This window comes from Electrophorus electricus, chromosome 20 (genome assembly GCF_041902795.1).
Source record: "Electrophorus electricus isolate QZ-2024a chromosome 20, ASM4190279v1, whole genome shotgun sequence".
Classification (NCBI taxonomy): domain Eukaryota; kingdom Metazoa; phylum Chordata; class Actinopteri; order Gymnotiformes; family Gymnotidae; genus Electrophorus; species Electrophorus electricus.
The window spans coordinates 16,456,658-16,481,197 of NC_137516.1; the positions used below are offsets into that span (position 1 = coordinate 16,456,658).

At 42.4% G+C, this 24,540-nt stretch overlaps 1 protein-coding gene across 4 annotated transcripts; it reads right to left on the bottom strand.

Moving 5' to 3' along the window:
• Positions 1 to 272: 272 nt before the first annotated feature.
• Positions 273 to 23,644, bottom strand: myripa (myosin VIIA and Rab interacting protein a). Of its 4 annotated transcripts, none has more exons than XM_081703445.1 (17): positions 23,032 to 23,644; positions 22,102 to 22,218; positions 15,199 to 15,228; positions 14,229 to 14,444; positions 11,427 to 11,563; positions 7,455 to 7,532; positions 7,215 to 7,312; positions 5,718 to 5,798; positions 5,458 to 5,565; positions 5,219 to 5,387; positions 4,429 to 4,970; positions 2,843 to 4,186; positions 2,108 to 2,293; positions 1,883 to 2,023; positions 1,570 to 1,647; positions 1,381 to 1,441; positions 273 to 1,094 (listed from the first exon to the last, which is right to left on the bottom strand). In XM_081703445.1, the coding sequence occupies exons 2-17, from the start codon at positions 22,209 to 22,211 to the stop codon at positions 1,081 to 1,083; spliced, it is 3,393 nt and encodes a 1,130-aa protein (XP_081559571.1). In that variant the 5' UTR covers positions 22,212 to 22,218; positions 23,032 to 23,644; the 3' UTR covers positions 273 to 1,080. The 4 variants fall into 4 exon arrangements, with proteins under 4 accessions (XP_081559571.1, XP_081559570.1, XP_081559572.1 ...); XM_081703444.1 differs by having other exon boundaries at positions 1,862 to 2,023; positions 23,032 to 23,643; XM_081703446.1 differs by lacking the exon at positions 15,199 to 15,228 and having other exon boundaries at positions 1,862 to 2,023; positions 14,229 to 14,440; positions 23,032 to 23,641.
• Positions 23,645 to 24,540: the final 896 nt, after the last annotated feature.

Below are 24,540 nucleotides of genomic sequence, written 5' to 3' on the forward strand. Positions count from 1 at the left end.
CAGTTACCAGGAAAATAATGTTTCACAGTGCAAAAATTACATTGACGATTTTGGATGTTTTTTAAAAATATATTTTTCTATTTGTTTTATAATCAGTGTTTTATTTATAGTCTTAAACTAGAAGAGGCTATAGAGCTGAGTTAGTATGTTGCTTAAACATTAGCACTTTTAGTCAGACCTTTTATGGATTCAACTGATCTGTATGTTAACAAGAGTGTATTCACTGTTCCATGACCTGCGTAATGACAATTAAACGGGATGTGATTAATATGTTGAATTCAATTATTTTTGTTTATTCATTTACAAAAGCAATTTTACATTTGTACAGTAAATTAGAATCTTTACACAGTAGTGTCAAACAACAAATCAGCAAACTGTAATTCCTGTGTTCTCTCTGTAAATGTTGAGATATAAACAGTTCTCAGGGGCTTTATCAGAAATTAGTTGGCAGGTAAAGTGGCAGACATGTCTCAGTTGGTGGCATTGTTTCTTCTGACCATTTATGATATTAAAAAAACAACAATTCAAAGAGGCAAGGCTGTGCGTTGACTGTAAAATCATTTTTAAATGTATGAAATAGCTTTTTAGACCCGGTCTTTTCTCTGTCGGAATGACGTGTTTTTTAAAATAACTTTTATAACAACTGTTTGGAGTTGTAGGTCAAATCAACCTGATCCAAAATTCTTTGTGATCTGTATAATCTTTTCCAATCTACACAACTCAGGACTGACAGCAAAATATAATCTCTTATTTAGGTGTGTAAACAATCCGATGGCTTTGAAAAGATTTGCCATTTTGCCCTTAATATTGTCGATTATTTTTGTATCATAATTCTTAATACTTATCAGCTGTGGACTGTTTCCTTACAATGCTGTGGAGGATCGCTTTAACACAGATTCTTGCTCATCGGGTCCTGGTTGTTGTGTTGAGGCAAACAGTGTCCGAGCGCTTTGACTCAGGTGGCGTTTGGCCAACACTGGCAGTGCACGGCTACTCAGAGCAACCGGTCATGGTGCAAAGGCACAGGAAAACAGAGGCAGAGAACTGGTTTAGCTGCGCAGTGAAGCATCCTGAGCTCTGTTAGGCCTTTTTTTCTGCAAATAGATGTAAAAGCTTTGACTTCAAACAAACAAACAAACAAACAGCCACAACAACATCTGACAGCAGCCATCTAACCTCCTAAAGGGAGAGCCATGAACCATGTATAATATAAATATCTAATAATTATAACAAAAAGGAATAACTAGACAACAGAGGTTTATTTAAGAATTTATCTGGGGTAGAGGAATGCACTTGATAGTACTTTGACTCACTGAGTGCTTTGACTCAAATATGCATGTGATTGTCTGAAGTAGCCTGCCGCTTTCACTCAGCTCTTACCTTGCACGGGAGGTGCTGGTAGACGTCGCCGGTGCTGCCGACATGCGTCTATGGTTTGTAGCTGCAATAAAAGGTGAGATATTTACTTCAGTGTGTGCATATATTTATGTGTGTGCGCGCATGTGTGTGTCAGCAGAAAGATATCAAACACTTGCGACGCTGGTGCGGTAGGCTGGGTTTTGTTCTGACCTTGGTTACGCGTGTCTGCGGTGCTACGTTGAGGCCTGCATTTTTTAAGGCTGCAATTCTTGCTGCAATGTCTGTCACCTGAAAGAACAACAAAGTCAGAGATGGAACGACATGATTTTTCCCTGCTCCACCTTCACGTTCACATTGCCTCTGTGCGGCAGTAGCAATTTCTCATTTCTTATCATTTCTCACAAAGCTTATAACACGGAAAAGGCGCAGCTATGTGCAAAGCAGTGAGGGATGAAAGCGAGTTTCCGTATTAAAGTTCAGCGTGTGCCCAGGCAGCACACACCTGGAGCTCTGACTGCTGCACCTGGGCCGCGGCCGAGGCCACCTGCTCCTCCAGGTGGGTGAGCTCGCCCTCGGTGGTGGCGCTCCAGACGCTGCGTGCACATTCCGCCAAGTCTTCAAGCTCTGCTTCCAATCCGAATGCCGTGCTGGCCGCCACGTACACCTGCCGAGAAGCAAATGACCTTGGAACAAGGCAAAAACGGTGGAGCTGGACTAGCCAATGAGGTGGTGCATGATGGATTCCTACATTCTCCTCTAAGTGGCTGAGCTGCTCATCCAGCTTCTTGCTCTGTGCAGGTGGGAGGGGAGGCAAATCCTGGGACTCTGATTGGTTGAGCTTGTCGCCCATGGTGCCCTGGATCAGGTCTTCAGTGGCGTTCAGAACCTTCAGCACCTCAGTGGTAATACTGCGCAGTGATGCGGCGGAATATTTCTACAGACACATTCATGCAGAGAAGCATGAACACACACACACACACACACACACACACGCGCATACAAGTAAACGCACACACACTCACGTGAACATAAACACGCACTCACACAGGTGAGCACACGCAAGCAAACGTGCACACAAAAACACACACGTACATAAGCACACACACACACACACACACACACACGAACACACAAAAACACATAAGCACACATATATGCACACACACACAAAAAACATTGATAAGGCTTTGATAATAGGTATTGTCTTGTTAAATAAACATAGTGGAGCATACAAGCTTTCTCAGTGCAGAAAGCAAACCAGATGTGTTACACAAGTGTTTACAAAGAACATAAAGGAAGAGGAGACCAGAAGAAGAAGCAAAATAATACTATTCGGATAATGATTCAACTATAATAATCTATAATAAAATGGAATCAAATAACGTAGAAGCATCCACTGATGTGTCCAGGCAAGAATCACCTGCTGCAGCAGAGTATTAATTAATGTTTGTTAACTGCAGTCAGCACTAGGCAGCACTCTTACCCTGTATATTTCCTCCGGTGTAAGAAGCTCTTCCTGACCAGGGAGAGCGCTGTCTGGACATTCCTTGAATGTATGGTCCCCGCTCTCTTCTGATTTCATGATGCAACTCTTTTCTTCTGTTGTTTGAACCCGCGTGTATTCGCGCTCATTTTCCGTGACTCTCTCTTTGTCTTGTCTTCTCTCGACATCGTCCTCCATCTCTTCTTTCTGTTCTCTTCCAATTTCATTGTCTTCCTCCCTCTGTTCAGCAGTGACATCTGATGCTGTGTCACACAAGTCTACTTCGATCTCCCTTTCCACATTATCTAAAGTCCGGCTCCTACGGCTCTCGGCCTCTCGGCTCCTACGGCTCTCGGCCTCTCGGCTCCTACGGCTCTCGGCCTCTCGGTTCTTCTCGGCTCCCACCTCCCCAGCTGCCTCTTGTTTCTTCAGCTGCGAAGCGCTCTGGCTTTCCTGCTCTTGCAGTGTCTCCACCCCAGTGCCGGTTTGGTCCTTAACCTGCTCATGGTCAGTGCTGCCTGTTTGTCCCCTGCCTGACCTGCCTGCTTCTGTATTCTCAGCCTGCTCCTCCTCACTGGTTCTCTTGCTCCTCCAACTGAGCAGGACTGAAGGAGGTCCCGTCCGTACCTCTGACCTGATGCTGTCAGCTTCGCTCTCCTCATGCTCCTTGGCCTCTCCTGCCGTTTCACTCTCCTGACCTAAGCACGTCTCCTGTGGAATTCCTGCCGGTTTCTCCATATAATTTTCACTTTGTTTCTCTGTTATAAACTTATCGTGAAGGTTAGCAGACACCTTTTTGGTCAGCTTTCCTGAATTCCCAGACTCTCTGTCTATTCTATGCGTCTTCTTGTGGACATTTATAGATGATATAACTATGTTTTCTTCTCCCACTTGGCGTGAGCAGACTGGACATTCCTCGTCCTGCGTTACCACCACCAGAGGTTTCTTGCCTGCTTGTCGCTCTTCCCCACGTTCCATTTCTTCTGCCTCCACACCCCACGACACTTCTTCTGTTCCCTCCACTGCTTCCTGCTCTATATTTGCATTTCTCTTTCCTACCATCTCTACTTCTTTATCAGTGTCATCCTTCTTTTCACTGGACGGATCGGTCAGCTGCACAAGTGTAGATGTCAGCTGGTGATCTAAGGAGCCAGTCAGAAGATGATGCACAATGCCAGGATCTTCCACCTCAGGTGCACCAGGGGTCACAGCACCGGAGCTCCCAGTATCTTGGGTGGCGGTGTCTGAGGTGTCAGCCACAGGCTTATCATTCATGACCTCTGTAGAAGACTGTTTCTTGATCTGATGCTTCGTTAAAACTTCCAGAAGCATCATGCTATAGTCCTAAAGAAGAAAATTAGGTTACTTGGACCAGGCAATATCGACTTAGGAAATGTAATCCTATGACTCAGGATCAATAGCAAAAAACATGATATAAATATTTCTTTATATTTGTATTACATTGATTTTTTATTCTTTTATTATTTATTATTCTTTAGAGCAACAGATAATACTTAATACCAAGAATATTGTACTTAATGAGTGGATCCATCACATCCAAAAGTCCAGTATAAGGTTTTTCTCACTGGTTCAGATGATGTAAGGCTCATGAAGCCTTCCTGGTCTGCACGCTCTTGCTTGCTTTTCCTCTTCCTCCGGGTCCTCTTGGCTCTGTTGTTCTCAGAGCCCTCCTCGCTGCTTTCTGTGCTGTCAGGGTAAAACGTAATGTCCAGGAGACTGGGGCGCCTGTGCTCCCGGGATACCTTCCTCTTCAGGACAGGGAACTGGCCTTTGTGAGGCTGGAGCACAGGTGTATTCTGACCTGAGTCGCTCTGGGTGTTCTCAGCGGTGGTTTGCGCGGGGGATTGCGGACTAGTGGACAGAAGGTCGTTTGATGTGTTGTTGGAAGACATTTTGTGGCGAAACTCGAGCAGGGCGGCACCCCAGGCTCCGGCGGTGTCTGGTTCTGTGTCGGAGCAGAGACCGTCGTAGGCAGAGACTGCACCGGACTCCTTCTCCAAGGCAGTGAACACCAGGCTTTTGCGCTTGGTCAGAAGGCTGGGCCGAGACAGCTGGGTGCTCTGCATGGCGATCCAATTACCGTCTGGACTCTGCAACATTGATGCACCTTGAGACATGTGGGCACACACACACACACACACACACACACACACACACACACACACACACACACACACACACACACACACACACACGAACACTCACAAGTTCAGCACAATGACCTTTTAAAACTTAATCAAATTACAACTTTTAAAACACTTTCTAAGGTCATCTCTTTCTATATGTCAGCATATACAAAGGGTAGGCTGGGGTGAGTAGTCACACAAGCCAGCCAGCGCATAATAGATCTCTTACTGGAAGCATCCAGCCGGTCCACACTCTTCCAGCTGGGAAGGGTTGACCCAGCAGCCCCTTCCTTCTTCAGCCCTTGGGTGCATTCCGGAGGGAATGTGTGTCCCTTCTCCACTCGGCCTTCCCGGTCTGGTTCATCCCCAGTGTGGAGAGCGACGGCTGACCGTTGCCTCTGAGAAGAGAGGAGAGCACATGTAGGAAAAGAACAAGCGGCGACGAAACTCTAACGTACTGCTCTGGACCTTCTGGATGGCTTCTGGACCCCCAGGGGAAGAAGGGAAGCTCGCCTGGCTGTTCCCATCAGCTGGCTCTGGTTGTGTCTCTGGCGTCTCCCTCCTCCTGCGGATAATCTGGAGGGAAAGACGACTGAGAATGATTGACCAAAGAATGCCTAAATGGCTCTTGAAACCATAAGATGGACAAAGGTGTCTCGAGCGTCCAGATAACTAGACATGGCGATTTGAGAGCTTGCGGTAGATGTAGGAATCACGCCATTACTCACTTTCTGCATGATGACGGTGGTCAGCCCTTCTATCAGCTCCCCTCTGTTGTCCTGCATGTACTGAGCCTCCTTCAGCTTTTGCTTTGGAAGGAAACCGGAGAGTGCTGTGTTAACAGCAAGTGCAGCTATTTCCATCTGCTTCCCAGGTTGGTGGAAGTCCCAGCACAACTCTGGCATGCTGGGTAAGCAGCCATCATAATTTCATGTAAGCCGGAAGTTCGTTTCAGTTAACAAATACATATGGAATGTCTTTTTGTTCAAAAAGTGTTTAATTCATTTTACTTAACTACTAACGCTGTTACTTAGTATTTCTCTCGTTTCCACATCCACTGTTTGCATAAATAAACGGTTGCTATACTATTAAAATGGACTGTGGTAATACTGCTCCAGAATAAAAGGAACTTGCTTGGGTAAGGCAAAAATAATTTTTAACTTTAAGTTTAGACTTCCCAAATGTGTGGTCTGAATGTGGTCTATTTCAATATAGTGTCTTGATTAAAATGAATAAGTTTAACATAATACATATTTTCATCATTCCACATGTACAGTAGGGGTAGAGCCCAATTCCAATAAAGTATTCGGCGAAGCACAGAAAGTGGGTTATGAATATTTATTTCCGATTATTTTGCAGACAGCAAGATATATTGTTATCTGCATTGTTAGCTTGTCTACTGGTTATCTCAGTTTATTGAAGAACACTCACGATAACACTAATATCCTAAATTTAGAAGTTAATTAAAAATAGAAAAGGATTGTTACCATGTCCATAGTTAGTCACAGTGCAGACCTCGGTCATTGTTTAGAGTTAAAAACAAAATTTGACAAGTGCAGTTTAGAAAATGCTAAATCTGAGTACTCAGGCCATGATGAACACTGGGCTATTTCTTCATATTAGCAGGTTAGCTAACGTTTCAGACAATGCCGCCACTGATCAAGAAACATCTTATGTAGGTGACGGTATCAATAATAGTAGGCCACCAAAACATTTAAAAACCGAATTTGGAATGGAAACACTGTATAATGTCGTTAGCTTGTAAGGATGTTACTCTCAAGCCTTTTTCTTTTATAGCTATTTAAGGTTATAAATAACCTGAGCTTAATTATTCTTCATATGGTAGACCTATGTATTTTGATACTCTAGATAATGTTCTTATGATTTGTCATTCACTCAGCCATGCATAACAGATTTGTAGGTCTAATTTAACAATACCTATCCCAAAAAACACAAGCAGCACAGAGGTGGGCAGAAATACTTTGTTTCTTGTAAATAGCAAGAGGTCTATTTCTATGAACGTAATGTATATAATATTGCACATAATATATCATTTTGACAAAATGTCCCACTCCTCCACGTTCCTATTTATGAAGCCTGGGCTATGACACCTAATTGTTACACCTACTTCCACCTACTTGATTCAAATGCAAATAATACAACTCACTTTGCTTCCTCAACAAATAAAGACACAAATACATCTCTGCACATTGTACAGTACATACTTCGTTGTGAGTCTGTCTCTTGCTCTTGGCAACGGCCTCATCTACGGCCTCTTCGGCCACTCGTTGTGCCACACATGTGGTCTCTGCCATGCTGTGCTCTGGAACGAAACGGCGGAGATCCACACTGTCGACTGATTGGTCGAACAGATCGCACTGCAGGCTCATGGAGCAGCTTTGATCCGCCGTGTGATGCGGATGAATGATTCCATGGAATGTGAAGACATTTGTTGTGTCACTAACCATTGCTATGTCTGTAGAACGTCGAGTCACTCTCATAAACGCTGCTTTCATTGCCAGCACTTTCATATGTACTTCCCTCTGTTAAAAACAAAAATATCACACATCTGAACTTTATGTGCGCTACATAAGGGGAGCAGAGGTTGTGATCAATTTAAAAATCACCCATACACACACCACACATGAATCTTTGTACGCTTCACATCAACTAAGTGCTCAACATACAGAATACGTAGATATCTGCTAACCTAGTCTGTCTGCTTGAGTCCAAGTCATAAGGCAACTATGCGCATATCTACAACCTAAATGTTAAAACCCCAGTTTTTATAACCTCATTATATGTTTGGTCCTTTAAGTAATAGGTACTCAAATTGTTAATAAAAAGAAGCATTTTTCCTACATCAACATCATCATTCTTTTTTATTATGAGGATCAGACAATATAGTACAACATACTATACACACATAAGCATATATACACACACACTCACGAACACCCACACACAGACAGTTGCGTAACTGCATTACTGTTTTCCATTCAATTATTGACAATTACCATTGTCAATTATTTGCCATTTTCCCCAGACCAGATAAAAGAGCACATCATAGTTTCTGATAGTCATAATTATATAACTGTGTTTTGTTCGTGTTCTACCTTAATCTGTGTGCATGTAGCTTGATGAATATACTTCTAACATTGGAGATGACAGTCACACTCAGCCATACTGGCCACACTGCCTCATTGCAACACTGAATTTATCCGACAGAAAAAAACTGGGTTTGCATTAGACTTGCCAGTAAAATGTTGAATGTGGTTCTTTTTTATAACTCAAATTTTAAGAACAGTTTTAACAATAAGGTGTGTGAAGACACATGGTTTGATGGAAGCACGAGATGCTCTTTCAGAGGCATGTGAGGTCTGAAGGATACTGCCTGGTACAAATCGGCATGGCTCTGGCTCCCATGCAAGGCCTGCTTGAGGTGTCACCTCCACCGACCTGCTGCAACTCAGATGATCTTTGACCTCTGATGCCACCACCTGTTCAGATCTGCTGAACCGCAGATGACCTCTGACGCCACTACCTGTTGCACTTTGAAAAAGACTTGCCCTTTCCAGTCTTGCTTCTCTAGATACACACGTGCCCATTCAAGCATCACGTTCCTCCAGATACACACGTGCCCATTCAAGCATCACATGTTCCTCCAGATACACACGTGCCCATTCAAGCATCACGTTCCTCCAGATACACACGTGCCCATTCAAGCATCACGTTCCTCCAGATACACACGTGCCCATTCAAGCATCACGTTCCTCCAGATACACACGTGCCCATTCAAGCATCACATGTTCCTCCAGATACACACGTGCCCATTCAAGAATCACATGTTCCTCCAGATACACACGTGCCCATTCAAGCATCACATGTTCCTCCAGATACACACGTGCCCATTCAAGCATCACATGTTCCTCCAGATACACACGTGCCCATTCAAACATCACATGTTCCTCCAGATACACACGTGCCCATTCAAGCATCACATGTTCCTCCAGATACACACGTTCCCATTCAAACATCACATGTTCCTCCAGATACACACGTGCCCATTCAAGCATCACATGTTCCTCCAGATACACACGTGCCCATTCAAACATCACATGTTCCTCCAGATACACACGTGCCCATTCAAACATCACATGTTCCTCCAGATACACACGTGCCCATTCAAGCATCACATGTTCCTCCAGATACACACGTGCCCATTCAAACATCACATGTTCCTCCAGATACACACGTGCCCATTCAAGCATCACATGTTCCTCCAGATACACACGTGCCCATTCAAGCATCACATGTTCCTCCAGATACACACGTGCCCATTCAAGCATCACATGTTCCTCCAGATACACACGTGCCCATTCAAGCATCACATGTTCCTCCAGATACACACGTGCCCATTCAAGCATCACATGTTCCTCCAGATACACACGTGCCCATTCAAGCATCACATGTTCCTCCAGATACACACGTGCCCATTCAAACATCACATGTTCCTCCAGATATACATGTGCCCACACACCCAAACATCAGGGCATAAAATCATAGTAAATCTTAAAAACGGAACGTTACAATAAAATTACACTGGGCACATTTTTCTTTGTCTTTGCTGTATTAATGCCCTTAATCTCCCATATTCTTTCTCCCATATTCTCTTTCTCTGTGTATAATGTTTGGCTGCTTGGTATTGTGTAGAAGACTCTTTGGGTCCTTGATGCCCTTTTAACTTGGTCCCAACAGGGAGGTGTTTACCACTGATGTTCTCAGGTCACTGAGGTGTGCTGAGGTGACCGTCATGCCAAACCACAGTCCCTCATCCGTAGGGGAAGGGCCTCACCACTCCTAACGAGGTTGTGCAGGACACTGCGCTTACAGTTTATGTGCATGCTGGGAGTGGGACCGGATTAACTGTATAGGCTATGGACTAGGGCATCATGAGGGCAGCAGGCCGTGCATTAATAGCTTTAAAAAAAATTTTTTTAGAAACAAACAAGTTTCTAATCAGCACTTTTTAGGCATTTACTTCATCCATATTCCCACTAGGTCAAGTTAATTTACAATGATGTTCTGTTTTTTGTTTAGCATTTCATGAGTTAAGGTAGTAAAATGTATTAAATAATAGCTCCTAGGAAATTTGAGCAGAGTCCGGCAATGAAAAGTGCCGCAAGAGAAACAAGCTTGAACAAATGAGATGATATACAACTACTGAGAGAACTCCTAATTAACCACGTATTTCCGAAGTGGTAAAGCAATTATTTTTAGAGATATCATTTGCTTAAACTATAGTCCCTTTCGGATTGCATGCCTATTTTGTTTGTTTTCTTGCGGCATCAGAATTACTGCATGTGTAGTAATTTATTGCCTCTATCTGCCCTAGTCATTATGCTGTCATTGTTTTTATACTGTGTATATAAAATCTTTATTTAAGAGAACCCAAATTTTTCAGAGCCCAGAGCTACAAAAGCGCTAAATCCAGCCCCACTGGGGAGGGGTAATCCTGAGAAGTATGGAGCTATAGACCCCTGGGGCTTGGTTTAGAACAGCCAGCTGGGATCCTGTCACAAGTCGGTACTTACTGATTCCTGGAATGTCCACAAATAAGCTTTAAGTATCATGTGGGGAATAAACCCCTCATGCTTTCACCCAACATCTCAAACCGCAAAACAGGCTGCAACATCGACCATATACGAAGAAGCTTTTATCCCATGTTGTTATAAGTGAAGACATAGATATGTGTGTTAAGTAACTGCTTTATAAGGAACCAAGTATGTACAAAACAGTATAATTGGTTTCTTTTAAAAATATCCCTCAAATGGTGCTCTCATTGTTTTGTACATTTCGTTACATTTGTTTTCATGGTTTATGTATTTGTGTCCATGGCAACCTATAAATTTATTTTGGATTTAAGAGTAAGCACTGAGGAAAGAGTCATGAAACCGATAAAAGAAACAAACAAGCAAGCAAACCAAAAAACAAAAGCACTCTACTTTGACCTTTCCCCTGCAAATATGAATATTTCTTGCTCACACACACACACACACACACACACACACACACACACACACACAATGCTCTCCATGTTCACTTCTAAGTGTTCTGATGGCATGTCTATGGCTTCATAATCTGGTGGATGTGATATGTTATATAAGCTGGTTCCTGTCCCTTTGAGATGGCACTTTCAGATACCTGGCCACTGACCTAGATCCATTACTGATATGAACTGTAATACCAAACCAACTTCAAAGTAAAAGTCTAAAAATTGAATGCAAAAATACCTGATGGTTACCAGAAGTATACTGGTAAATAAATACCAAATGGACAATAAAAAATACCACCTGTGCTTAAAGGCAGATGAGACAGCATTACAAAATAACGAAAAACACTAACACTTGTGGTGATAGATGGCCAAATTCCTGTACCTGTGAATTCTCCCTGGCTGTCACATGGCGTGATCAGCCTCCTGTACAGAGTCTTCAGCACCTTGTCACTGCCGAACCTCTTAAAGCGTCTCCTCACGCTGCTGTAGAACCACTCCAGAGAGCATGTCTTTAGCAGCCTGCAGACGCAGACACACACACGTACACCAAGGCACAGTGCTCAGTGATGACCTGCAGTGAAATGAGCTAAATAAAGATCAGGTTTTCAGTTAAGACCTGATTCAGTTTTAAGGCCAAACTTTGCTGTACAGTAAACGGTAAACATGTTAATGAGTGTTAATGGTGATCATTGCTTGAAATTGGAAAATACTTTTTTTCTCTACAAAGGCCAGCCTGATTTTGGAGGTTACTATTCAATCATTCAACCATGACTAACAGTAACCCAATAATGTTGAACAAAGTTACACGGAGAAACTAAACTTTACCAGTAGTGGATGTGTATAATAAATACATTCTCCAAGAACAATGTCTACATGCAAATTAGATAGCAGCACAAAAAGCAGGATCAACACACAGACATCAAGTAAAATGTGTGGCAAAAATGAACATTGAACACTGCATGGCCGACAGTTGATGTCTCGTAAAACAGAACAAGTTCCTCTGGAACACACTGATGTTTATGTAATCCCACTATTAAAATTCATCATGAATTATTCCATTAAAAATCTGATGATCTGATAATCATTCAACTCCTCCCGTGAAGTCATTCATTTGTACATGGGTCTAAGGCATAATTTCTCAACTTGTGGTCCATGGAAAGAAAACATCAAGAGATCAATTGTGTTCAAACTATAAACATTATATAAACCTTAATAGAAATGCACAAATAAAAATATATAACTAACCCAAGGCAAATAGAACATCATCAGTTTGAGACATCGCAGCCACGGGCACCTGATGCTAAGAATTTTACCAAAAAAAAAATTCTGTTTTGTTTTCTTGTGGGCCATTATGCTTTCCAATTATAAACACAAGGGCTGTGACGTGGAAAAGCTTGAGAACCCCTGCACTAAAGTGCTAACATACCTCACTCATAATACTTGGTTTATTATGCTTTAATCGACTTGCTTCTACCAAATTGTATTTAAAACACAGTTTGCTGTTACAGCCCAGACATATTTAGCAAAAAAAAAACAAAAAAACTCAAACATTTGTCCTCTTACTGTCTGCAAACATCAAAAGGAATTGCATGGGTATAATAGCACTAATCCAATCCCCTGCTCCCTGTTTTCTGGGTGTTTGAAAGCAATGTACTGGAGATCCTTGCCAACCCAGTGAGAGGTGAGCCTGGAGGAAGTGGCTCTTTTCCACATGGCCCTGAACGCCACACGTTCCTGCTTGTAGAGAAGCTCTCCAGAGACCGGACCTGCTATAGAGTACTACAAAACATGTGCTGCAGTATATGCTGGAGAAAGAGATCTTACAGAGTCCTACAGATTATTTACGATAGGCTATTTGGATACTTCGGCGGATTTGTTGAATATCACAGGTATGTGTCATCAGCTGCATGCACAACTGGCCCACACAGATGGAGCCACAGGCTTTTTACATGTCACGTTCAGAATGCCTAAATCGAATACCTTAATCCAGTGAAAAAAACCCCAGAAAATTCAAAGTTACCAATTATTAAACAAAAATCATAGCCATGAACATACATAGGCTCAACCATAAATATATAAAAATAAACAAACACAAATGCATTCATTGACCATACGTTCATAGCCAATCAATAAAAAGTAATGTAAAAAAATATATTGTACAACAAATAATCTTTTACAACACAAGACTGAAAGCATCTTAAATCTAGGGACACATTTCACAGATTGCTTCGGTTTTTGGCTCTGGCTCAAGAAGAGCAGCAGCACTAGAAACCATGCACAACATGGGGTTGGGTAATAAAGAAGCTCAGGACACCGCCCCCTCCCTCGACACCCGATCACTCACACTCGTCGTTTCCCGCTCGTTACTGTGTCCTTTACTAGCAGCTGGGGTGGGTTGAGGAAGCTGATGTAGTGTGCCAGCCATTACACACTACATCAGCTTCACTACCCTCGTATGTAGCAAATACATTGGAAAGTCTCAGCTGCAGTAACTCAGAGGAATGGGGACATTCGCACCTATCAAAGTCCAATCCCAGTGATGGATATTTTCTGTCCCTCATAACACTACTGCCCATAAACACGTTGCCCCTGAGGGTAGTGAATGGGTGACTCTACTGGCTTTCAACACAATGGATGTACTGAGTGCTACTGTATGAGTAACTACATTTATGAATAGCTTAAAATTGTTATGAAACTCAACCTGCTGCAGAGCATAATTTACTATTACAATTACTTAAATCTGAATTGTACAACGATTTTATCAGCGTATGCAAAAGCAGTGCAGGACCCAGTCTAAAATGTCTTTCTGCAACTAGAACAGTTCCAGCAGTAATCAAATCAGTTCAGTCACAGCAAAAAGCAAAATACCACAACAAATTTCACTCTCTGCGGTTCCAGGTAGTGTAATGCAGTTTTTGATGGTCTGAAGTAAATTAAACTCTCAATTACAAAGCCTTCATTAGACCATTAGCTGTAGACAAACATAGTTAAAAAAAAAATGAAGGTCTCACAAATAGACAAATTACACCCATATCCTGAACCCTGAATCACTCTTGCACGTCAGCAGCCTATTCTGTTACCACTGGCTCGATCCCTGGAGTCTGACCCTCAGGGGAACCTCCAAGCCTATGGACACCGAGCCCCTCTCCCTCTCAGTCGGGGTGAGGGCGCGGCGGGCACTCACCTGGTCCTCTGGCAGGCGGAGCACAGCCAGCTGTCGCGTGTGTAGCGGCGGCAGTGTCTGCAGACGTTGTAGCCGCAGCCATGGCAGGCTTGGCGCGATGCCAGCAGGAAGGAGAAGGGTGAGCAACAGAGCATGCAGCAGCGCTCGTTGAAGCCTGGCTGGCGGGAGAGCAGCGCACAACGAGTCTTCTCCTCCTCCAGCTCCTGCTTCAGCTGCCTGGCACATGGGGAGGAGGGGAGGAGGAGAGCGGGGAAGGAAGAAACAGAGGGAGAGGGAGAGTAACATGTAAACGTAGGAGGAGAAATAAAATCACATGGGAGTGTGAGAATAAATGCTGGAAAAACATAAAAGAAGAAAAATATCAGTACAGAGACATACAGTGACATGCAGAGGGGCAGGGAAAGTAGGCTAATGGGAGGAGTTGAGAAAGATTCACAAGCAACACCCCATCGGATGATAAACTGACGATTACAAAGAATAATGTGCACTATAAGATAACGAGTGGATGATGAACTGGATTTCCCATCGAGCAGTCCTGCACACTGTAAATATGGCACAGATTACTCAAAGGGCCCTTCAAAAACACACATTAGCTGCAGTTTCAGCACTTCTAGATAAGAAAGAAATGTTACACTGAAATCGAGTTTGCTGACTATTTTATGGTTGTCACAAAAACAGCCTATATTGTTTTTAACAAGGACCAGTAATACCACTTAGTTAAGAACTATAAGCACACAGTGTTGCTTAAGTGTCGAGGAAATGAATGAATAAATGACTCAATTAATAAACACTCAAATAAATCATGATCAATCATGAGGAACTAAATCATAAAACAGAGTGACATGGGATCTGAGCCAGAGAGAAGGAGAGACTGTGTCACTCTCTAAGCTAAGTGTAAATTCAGATCAAATTGTGTTCTGCTGGACCCTACTGAACGCCTGGGGCACAGACAGTCAGTGGTTACACACACCAGTCTGGGCTGATCAGGTCTGGTAAACACCTGCACACACACACACACAGAGCGAGAGAGAGAGAAGGGGAGGTAATCTGACTACATTAAAAATCAGCAACACAATTATTATGATGTACTACAGAAGAATGGGAACGAATGCTACATTACACGGCTGCGACCCAAAAGTGATGATTTGACTACATAACAGATGCATAACAGCAAGAAGACGATTCATGTCCTTTAAATCGTAAAATTCACAGTCCTGTTGAGTACTGCCTGCAGTTCGCCTACTATCAGCTCTGCACTCATGTCCACAGAGTCTGCTGCTTCACCCTTTTGGTGCCAGAAGACCATAAATAGTCCACCACCAATAGTCTGCACACTGACCATAATAACCATGATGCATCAGTGCATGTTCCCAACAGCCCCACCCCCACACAAGAAAACCTGCAAATTTGCAATAATTATTTCACATGTGTGAGATGGTTAGTGATGGAAGGCACGTGACAGCGCATGACGTATAGAATGTGGGCGAGCGATTGCATTGCATTGTTTGCAGGGTGGGGGGTATTAGATTATGCATAGGCTTGTTGCATACAGTACTGCAGCTTTACAAAGAAACTTCGCAATGGAGGACAACGCGCGGAGATCAAAGAAGGGAGGGAGAGGTGAAAAGAGTATGTGTGTGTAAGGGTGTTGTAAAACGGAGGTGATCAAAAGGCTGCCGTCTCAGCATGCAGTTAAACAAACGTACAAGAATTATTCCTCCTTCATATCATAAACTACTCTAGATTCTATTTCATATTTGCTTAATATGGAGACAATACGTATCAAAAGCATAGTAGTAGATCTGCATCGCTCTCAAAACACGCACTGTGCTCAGCGTAAAAGTTACGGAAACAATAACGTAACGACCTATTCTGCAAGTAAATTGTAAAGAGCAGTGCACTATGTCGGTGAGCTGGTTTCACAAAAACTCTGCACTGCTATTAAAATAACTGCTTCTCTAATCACAAACAGCTTCTGCGTGAAACATCTGGGGCGTCATCAGCGAAGTGTAGCTCGTTCTCCACACGTGAAACAGCAACCATGCGTCTGACACCAGCCTTTTCCACAACATCACTGATGAAATCGGTCCAAATTAAAATACTGAAAACAGTTTGCTTTTTTAAAAAATCCATAATCAAGCGCAATTTCCAAAACTTTGATTTGCAGTGATCTAAAGCTCTGCTTTCTTTTCATGTGGGTGGGTGGCCAAAACATAAAACCCCACGTTTTCTTGCTCAAGCAAACGCGTATTAGCGCACCAACAACCCTTTAACCGTGTAACCTACACGTCCAGCCAACGCTGCTTATTCTGTTTGTTAAACTAAAACAAAGTTAGATTTAAAAAAAATCTAACAATGACACACTATTTTGGACTTCTTAATACCGAGGTAGCGGCTCACCATGCCGAGTTTCTGGATGCGCACGCCTTATAGCCGTGGCACCAAACCAGGTGAGCTCGGCTTTAAACGTCTTACAGGAAAACATCTTTTAGATAATGTAAAAGTGAAATACTTCCATAATAACTTGCAAATATTTCCATACTTGGTGGGTCATGCACTACCCTGTAATGTAGACTCTTGAAAAAGCAAGAGAAAATGTCATCATTGCCGTTAATCGAAAAAATGATTCATTACCAGCTAGTTAAAAAAAAAAAATATCGATATGAAATCGATATGTTGTTTAGTTGTCGCAGTCCTGCTCTCTAACATAGACCATATACGGCTGACCTACGAGTTTTCATGCTTTATATAAAAAGATAACTTTAATAAAGGACTATGACTAAGTGAAGAGGCAGCAGTATGACAAGTAGATATTCAGTGAAATCTATAGAGAACCAAGGTCATGTGATACAAATTGCACATAAAGTCACAGAATGTAATATAGGCATCAACACTATGTCCTTTACATTAGAAGATTAGCTTTGCCACTTCCATACTGTGATTGAAAAAGCTCGCACTTCACCGCTGGCTGGCTCCTAGCGGTCGGCTCTGACTGCTGTCACAGTGCACATTAAGTGGCTCCCATTTTGAATAATGACCAATCAAATACTGCCCACTCTAATGTTACATACTTTGACTGTAATGGATCCTGTATTGCGTAATACAACCCCCCCCACCCCACCACCCCCCCACACACACACAGGCTTAACTGAGTAACTGCAGCTAAAAGCTTTGCGCATTGTTGTAATCGGTGCATAGTGAAGGTTACATGCAAACGAGCTCAGAATTGAGCACAAAGAAGACTGGGAAGAGAAATTTGACTTTTAGTTAAAGTGAAAACACACGTGACTAAGGTCGCTAATTTCGGTGGTAAATCTGGTCAAGATAGTCCGGAAATGCCAGACTGCCGCAGCGCAACACAAAGGCAGAGACAGCGCCATACGGAGATACACACAGTGAGAAAGATTAAGAAATGAAAATTTAGCAGGTGACAAAGAACTTCAAGAGGTTGGAATGGAACCGCAGCCCAATAATTTGACCGTTTGTTTATATGAAATCAGCATGTCTCTGTCTGTTCTCTAGTTCCCCTTGTTTCGGTTCAGATGCTACCCAGTGTCCTGCTTCTCTGTCCTGCTCCACTGTCCTGTCCCACAATTCTACTCCCCTCTCTGCTTTCAGTACAAAGTTTTAAATCCAGCACTGTGTTCAGAGTGCAGCCCCAACTCTTGCGCTCTTCACTGTTGTAACGCGACTGCAAGCGATGAAATAGTAGAGTGTGTCTGCGAGACATCCAAAAGCTCTAGCTACTGTTGCCACTAAAAACTATCCAAATCAATATCCACCGCTGCCCCTGTAAAACCATTTGAAAATAACACTAAGACAAGGTGGTCAATTCTATAAATCTTCTCTCAGATGCCAAGAATTAAACATACTTATGTAACAACAGTAGTTTTGGAGAAACATGCATGTGAAGTCTTCATGCAGACTTTCTATACATTGCTATCTTACTGCCTGACCTTTGTCAAAGTTTTTCCATACCACCAATTGTTTTCACATACTACAATTTCACATTCACTCCTTGAACTACAGTTGCATTACTGGCATGGTCTGCCATCACAAAATATCTGATAGGCCAAGGTGTATTGAGGTTTGCACACATTCTGAGAATGGCAGCGCAGTGCATTTTGGGCCACACACACACACACACACACACACACACACACTCACTCTCTCTCTCTGTCTGTGTGTGTCAGAGAGAGAGAGAGAGAGGGGCTCCTGTATCTTCTGCAACGAATGAGCCTGCAGACTTCAAGATAAAGACCTGGACAGGCAATGTGGGGAAACTCGCTTTCTTACCTTCATTACGTTTTGATGCTCTAGTCACATTAGCTGGCATTGAACACTAGTCTGTAGTTAAGACTCCATGGACAGCAAAAACCTGGTAATGAGGTCACCCTGGGTCACTCCTCTGACCCCTAGCAATCTATGAGTGGCACACAGTTTAGACAGCAAATCGGACATTAAGCTAAAATGTAGCTTTGCAGCATGTGCACAAGTAAGACACACACACAAGAGTGAAGAGCCGCAGAAGAACACCTTCTGGTCTGAAGGTACGAAAATAATGGTTGTTACCTCTAACCCTAAAAACAATAGAGGCATGTGATGCATGAGGCATGTGATGCAGGCTTCTGTGTTCACAATGGTCTGTAAGCAACTGCTCAAACACTCAGGAAATATTTCCTGCTCCTGCTGATTAGGAGCGGTGTTCTCTGATTGCCTGCTCATAATCTTTTGTTTGGAGCTGGCGGGTCAGCACTCACTCCCAGCCCTACCCACATGCACCCCGGTCTGTCTTCCATTTCGCTTTGAAATTCTGTCGTGCTCCTGAGAAAGTGAGAAGCAGGATGCATGCAAACCAAAACACACTGGGGAGAAAAGGGGGAAGAATATGTGGAAGACTGCTTGCAGGTCAAGCCTTTGTCCATGGAAGAGCATCTGAACAGAGACACTTCGTCTCGGCTTTTGCGTGCCCATGTGATTAACTGAGCTGAGAAATAAAAAGATTAAATTATTTGTGGAATATAAATTATCAGTATTATTTAAGGCCAGAGTCAAGTGGTTTGAGGATCAGAAAACAAGAGGGACCAGTTATGCATTTTAACCCCTTCTTAATATGAAAGTAATATTTTGTTTGCTGCTGTATTCAGTACTCAATCCAAATGGGCCACATTTGTGCATTTAAAATCCTGGAAATGTTGTTTGTAAAGAAATCTCTTACAATGGTATAAAACAGCTGTATTTAGAAAATGAGACCTCTTGTATAATCTTCAACAAGCAGCAGTAATGTGCCATAGATGTGATGGAAATGAAAGCGGGTTGAGGAACTTAGAAATTAGTTTGTCCTTTGTAATCATTATAAATGGCCCAGTACATCACATCCCAAGTGCACAGAGATGAAGTGATATTTATGTGGCAGTCAGTTAGTCAGTTAATGGGTTTCTGGGAAGTCTTTGTATTTTCCGTTCAACATTAAAAACACGTCTCCAACAATGCATGGGTGTTATAACCATGCCTACGCGATACAGCTATAAATATATGCCATTGGATAAGGTTACCAATCGAGGCTACTAGCAATGGATTTACAATCTTAGTGCAGGGACAGCTCACCTTCTGCACTGATTATCGTGCTTTGACTTCAATAAAAACCTGGACAAAAGTCAAAAAGTCTTTAAACTCAGTAATATGATGGTTTTAAATGTGCTAAGAAAAACACAAAAGGTCTCTGGAAATACGGAATGTGAATCGCAGAATTTCCAAGCTACTACCCACTAGACATACTGTGCAGCATCGGATGCTGAGGAGGTATTTAAAGAGAACAGAGAGTTTAATAAGTCAACAGCAGCCCATTAGAGACCAGTCAGATCACGAATAATGGTGGAGATCATTATGAGCGCTCACCTCATGGAATGTTCTAGTCACCAAGGAGCATGAGAGATCTCCATTCTCCATTCATTCATTACAGACATCTATTATGAACAACTCATACAACTCGGCTGTCTAAGTGGGTCCTTCTCTTTAACCATATGCATGTGCAAAGATAACAGGCAAGGCAAGATATTCAGAGGAAAATTCTGCTCCAGATAGGATTGCCATAAATGTTGATATTTCACATACCAGAACTCTTACTAATCTCATCATGGTGGAAAAACAAGAACACCCTAGAGAGGGCATCTGTAATGACACAGTAACAGTACAATACAACGCTCATTCCCAAAAATGTCACTGCCTAGGGAGGGGCTATTTATTGAGTGTTTTTGTTTTGCATGTTTGTAGCAGAACTACTGAGAAACTATTCACGAGTTAATTTTAAAGAATGGTAGAATGGTAGACCCAGATGGAACTGGAGGCACGGAGCGTGCGTCGTTGGTGTCAGCGAGGCTGAGTAGCGTCTTAATTACGAGGGAGGCCAGTGTTTATACGTTTAAAGAAGTTTAGTAAGTGGTGCGGCTGGTTTAAAGGGAGCAGGCGGGCTTGCACGTCAGACCTCCCTGTTGAACCTTCTGGTGGTGTCGTGGATTTCAGTGAAACGCTGATGAAGGAAGGTGCCTACCCAAACCCCCTGTTAAGAGCTTATGAAGTAGTTTGTTCTTAGACGCTTATTATGATTAATATGAGTGGGCTGGGCCCTATTGAAACTCTAATGGTTTGACACAACATTTCTCTCATCACGTGTCTAATTACATTAAACACTCATTTGAGTGTAGTCATATATTTCACTGACATCAATGTTAGTACGAAAACTCTGAAAGCCTGCAGTGAGAGGGTGAATGTATTTGTTTGTTTGTTTGTTTGGGCAGAGAATGTGGAACAATTAGAGAGATAAAAACAGAAAGGAGAACCAGAAATGACAAGGCAACAAGTCATGTATGCTTGATGTCTCCAGGCACTTAATCCCTGGACAAAAAGCCTTATATCTTCTTATCTTCCTCTACCTACAGTGAAGTGTATCATCTGTGCTAAAATAATGACCAAAGCTCCTGCAGGGAAATAGAAAAATGTAAGTAACAAGTTCTTATTCTGAAATAGGTTCTACTAGATTGTCCTGAAATGCAAGTGGAAAGCCCTTGATAATTTCTTACTGAGCCTTATTTGCTTAAGTATGCGTTGAATTAAATATTTTTCCTCTTACTCCATTTATTTTTCAAGCTGGCCAGTACGTTTTTGCTTTCCAGTTACATTTTAGTACAATCTGGTACCTATTAAAAAACACATCATCATATTTCACCACTGGGGAAAGATTTCAAGGTCTTCAATGTTGTAGAAAAATATACTGTCTGACCATGTGAACATTCCATCTTATCTTTCTATAGGCACATCTTTGTAAAACACACACAATGTGTTTTTTATTAACATGAAATTGTCAGACAGGCCGTTTCCAGACTTTTATGTTTAGAGAAATGCATACATACATGAACTGACATTCCACAGTGAACATATTACATAAACTCAGATTATCTGAAGCAGAAATAAATTAATGTAAACTGCTCACTTAGATTGATGGCAACAGAATGTATTATAATCATCTCCAAATTGCTCAGCTGCCTACCAAGTTGAGAAAATATCCTTGGTCTCAGGACGTGAGCTGGAGCAAGCCAGCAAAGGAAGGGATCCATCCGGCCCTTTGTGCTGTGCGCACAAAAGCATGACAGAGCATGACAGGAAGTCTTTCTCAGCCTAGCGGAAACTGGAATGCCCCTCGTAAGAGCCTACAAGGCCATTCAGGAAAACTGGCATTGCATTCCAGCAGAGTGCATTAATATGCACCAATGACTTTTTTTGAGCAGCTACATTACATTTTAAAATGAATGGTGAACACAGAGTTACCCATGTGACATACATATTGCAAACAGGGGTGGTAATGGGCGGGGCTTACCTAAGGCGGTCCTCTTCTGATTTGCGCAGTTGCCTGTCTCTCTGCACCACCTGTAGCACATGCTCCGCCTCTTCCTCCGTCAAACTCGACAGGTCCAGTTTACGCCCCATCACTCAGCTGCGTGATAGGAAAATACAACTTCGAGTTATTTTCACTTATTTTCTTTCCATATGTACTACTTCGGAGGCAGCAGAAACAATGCAAGATTGGATGCCAAACGGTTAGTCAGGCACTTTCATAGAAAATTAAAGCACCCGTCAAAGTGGACATTGACGCAAACATTTGCTCTTGATTTCGTTAATGTACCGGTGGCAAACAATTTATGGACTTAAAACCAAACATTAAAATCTGCACTAGTGAGAAGAAGGAAAATAACCTCCTACATATCACTGCTAAATCTGCCGGTGTTAGTGCACAGATACTTTGTCGGCCAGTCACGCTATAGAACTCAAAGCTTGATAGGCATCTGTTGAGCCAACACAGAGGGAACAAACAAACGCTCCTCGGCCTTGGCGCGTAATTGCGTGCGTTATCGGTCGTCGACGCGCGTAAGCGAAGCGTGAAATCTGGCTCTGTGAGTCTGGTTAAGTGCACGTCTCTAATGCGGACGTCTGCGGTCACCAAAACAAGCTATATTACGCAATTAAAACCCCTGGGGATGTAGTTCAAAACACCGTGCCATGGTACACTGTAAATATATTCAGGAAGCACCACATCACTCTACAGTGGGGGCTTTTTAAATAACTTTGGTGAGCTAAAACGGTGTTGCATCCCTTCGTGATAATCCATCTTGAAACGGTACTTTGAAACCATTTCTATTATTCAACGTAAAACTGCCTTTCTAAAGCGTGAAAGGAGAGTGTCGGTCATTGGTGTTATACCGGGAGTCTAACTCAAGTGAAATCAGAAACAGCTGTGCGGAGCACTTACCGATATCGTACGCTGCGTTACCCGGGTTGTCGTAGTCCACCGAGTACTTACTTGGATTTTACCAGTAATTTACAAAAATGGCACAATATATAAACGCTCACAGAAGTTTCGATAGTTTTAGAAAGTTATCCAAATCTACAGCGTCAGTTGTGAATACTTTATGTCGACAGGTAGAAGAAGAGGATATATTCGCCTGTTTCGGAGAACAGCACACACCACGAAGTCCATTCCAGACAAGCAGCAGACGCACCTGAGCCGCTATGAGAGCAGCCAACCGCAATCGTTAAATAGCGCCACCTTCACGCTGCAAAGCGCTCAGCGATAACGGATTCACTGTAGATTACACTGTAGCTTCCTCGTGTTTTAAAAAAAAAATAAATTTTTCAGCTGTTTCTGTTGTTTCGGTTCCAAGACAAGTAGGTCTAACCAAATCATTCAATTAGTCAGTAAATCAAATCTCTGAAATGCTGAAGTCTAAGACAAAAAAACATAAATAAATTAGGTTCGGCTACTGGACAAAACAAACTCATAAATGTCCATAAAATTACTATCTTTGGTGAGTCTAACAATTATAATTAAAATGTAATAGAGGGAAATGCGTATCCCACTGTTCCAGTGTCCAGAACAGTCAATAATAGAACAGGACCACGCCACTCCATTGAGTACCGGTCTCACAGCTTGATCAGAGAAAAACCGAATGCAATCCCATTATAACTGAAACCTGCAAAATGCCAGTTTATTCCCTTATTATTCCATCCAGAAAAGATTACTGAATGAGAGATTCACACAGGCACTTGAATAATCACTGGATGAAGGTGAGCAAATAACTGCATAGTACGGTCAGGTACCGCTTACTCTATTATAACAGTACGCTGACCAACTGGAAGAGGAGTAACACTGTTCTTAGACGTCTGCTACAAGGCCCACCAGGAGATGGTTCCAAGTTAGTGCCAAGCTCACATAAGACTAACTGCCATTTCAAGCATTGTAACTTATGATCTTCTGTAACTTTGTTAGATATATTGTTTTGGGAAAACAGAATCAGTGACTGCAACATCAGTTTTCCTGCAAAAAAAAAAAAATCCAGACGGCATCGACTTCTTCAGTAATCCAGGTCACATGTACACCGAGCAGCTTGTTTGAACAATGGCACACTGCTAAAGCGCAGTCACTCCCCCTGTGGTTATGCAGACGCTGTGGAAAACTAGCATAAGTACTGCAAAGCAGACTAAAAAATACAAAAAAAGGGCAAAAGAGCATTAGCATCTCATTGCCATCCCATGGACCAAAAAGTAGTGCATTAAATCAAAGGATCAGTTCTAAATGATCCTATTAATCCTTTGAAATTGGCTAAAGATATTTTATCCCCAGTTTAAGAGTGGGACATTTGCATGATTTTCATGTTAACAAAAGAGTCTACTAGGAAGCAGTGAGACTGAGACATGAGAAACATTCATGGGTTCATACCATAGAAGGGGAAGTTGAATTCTTCAATGAATCATCGGTTCC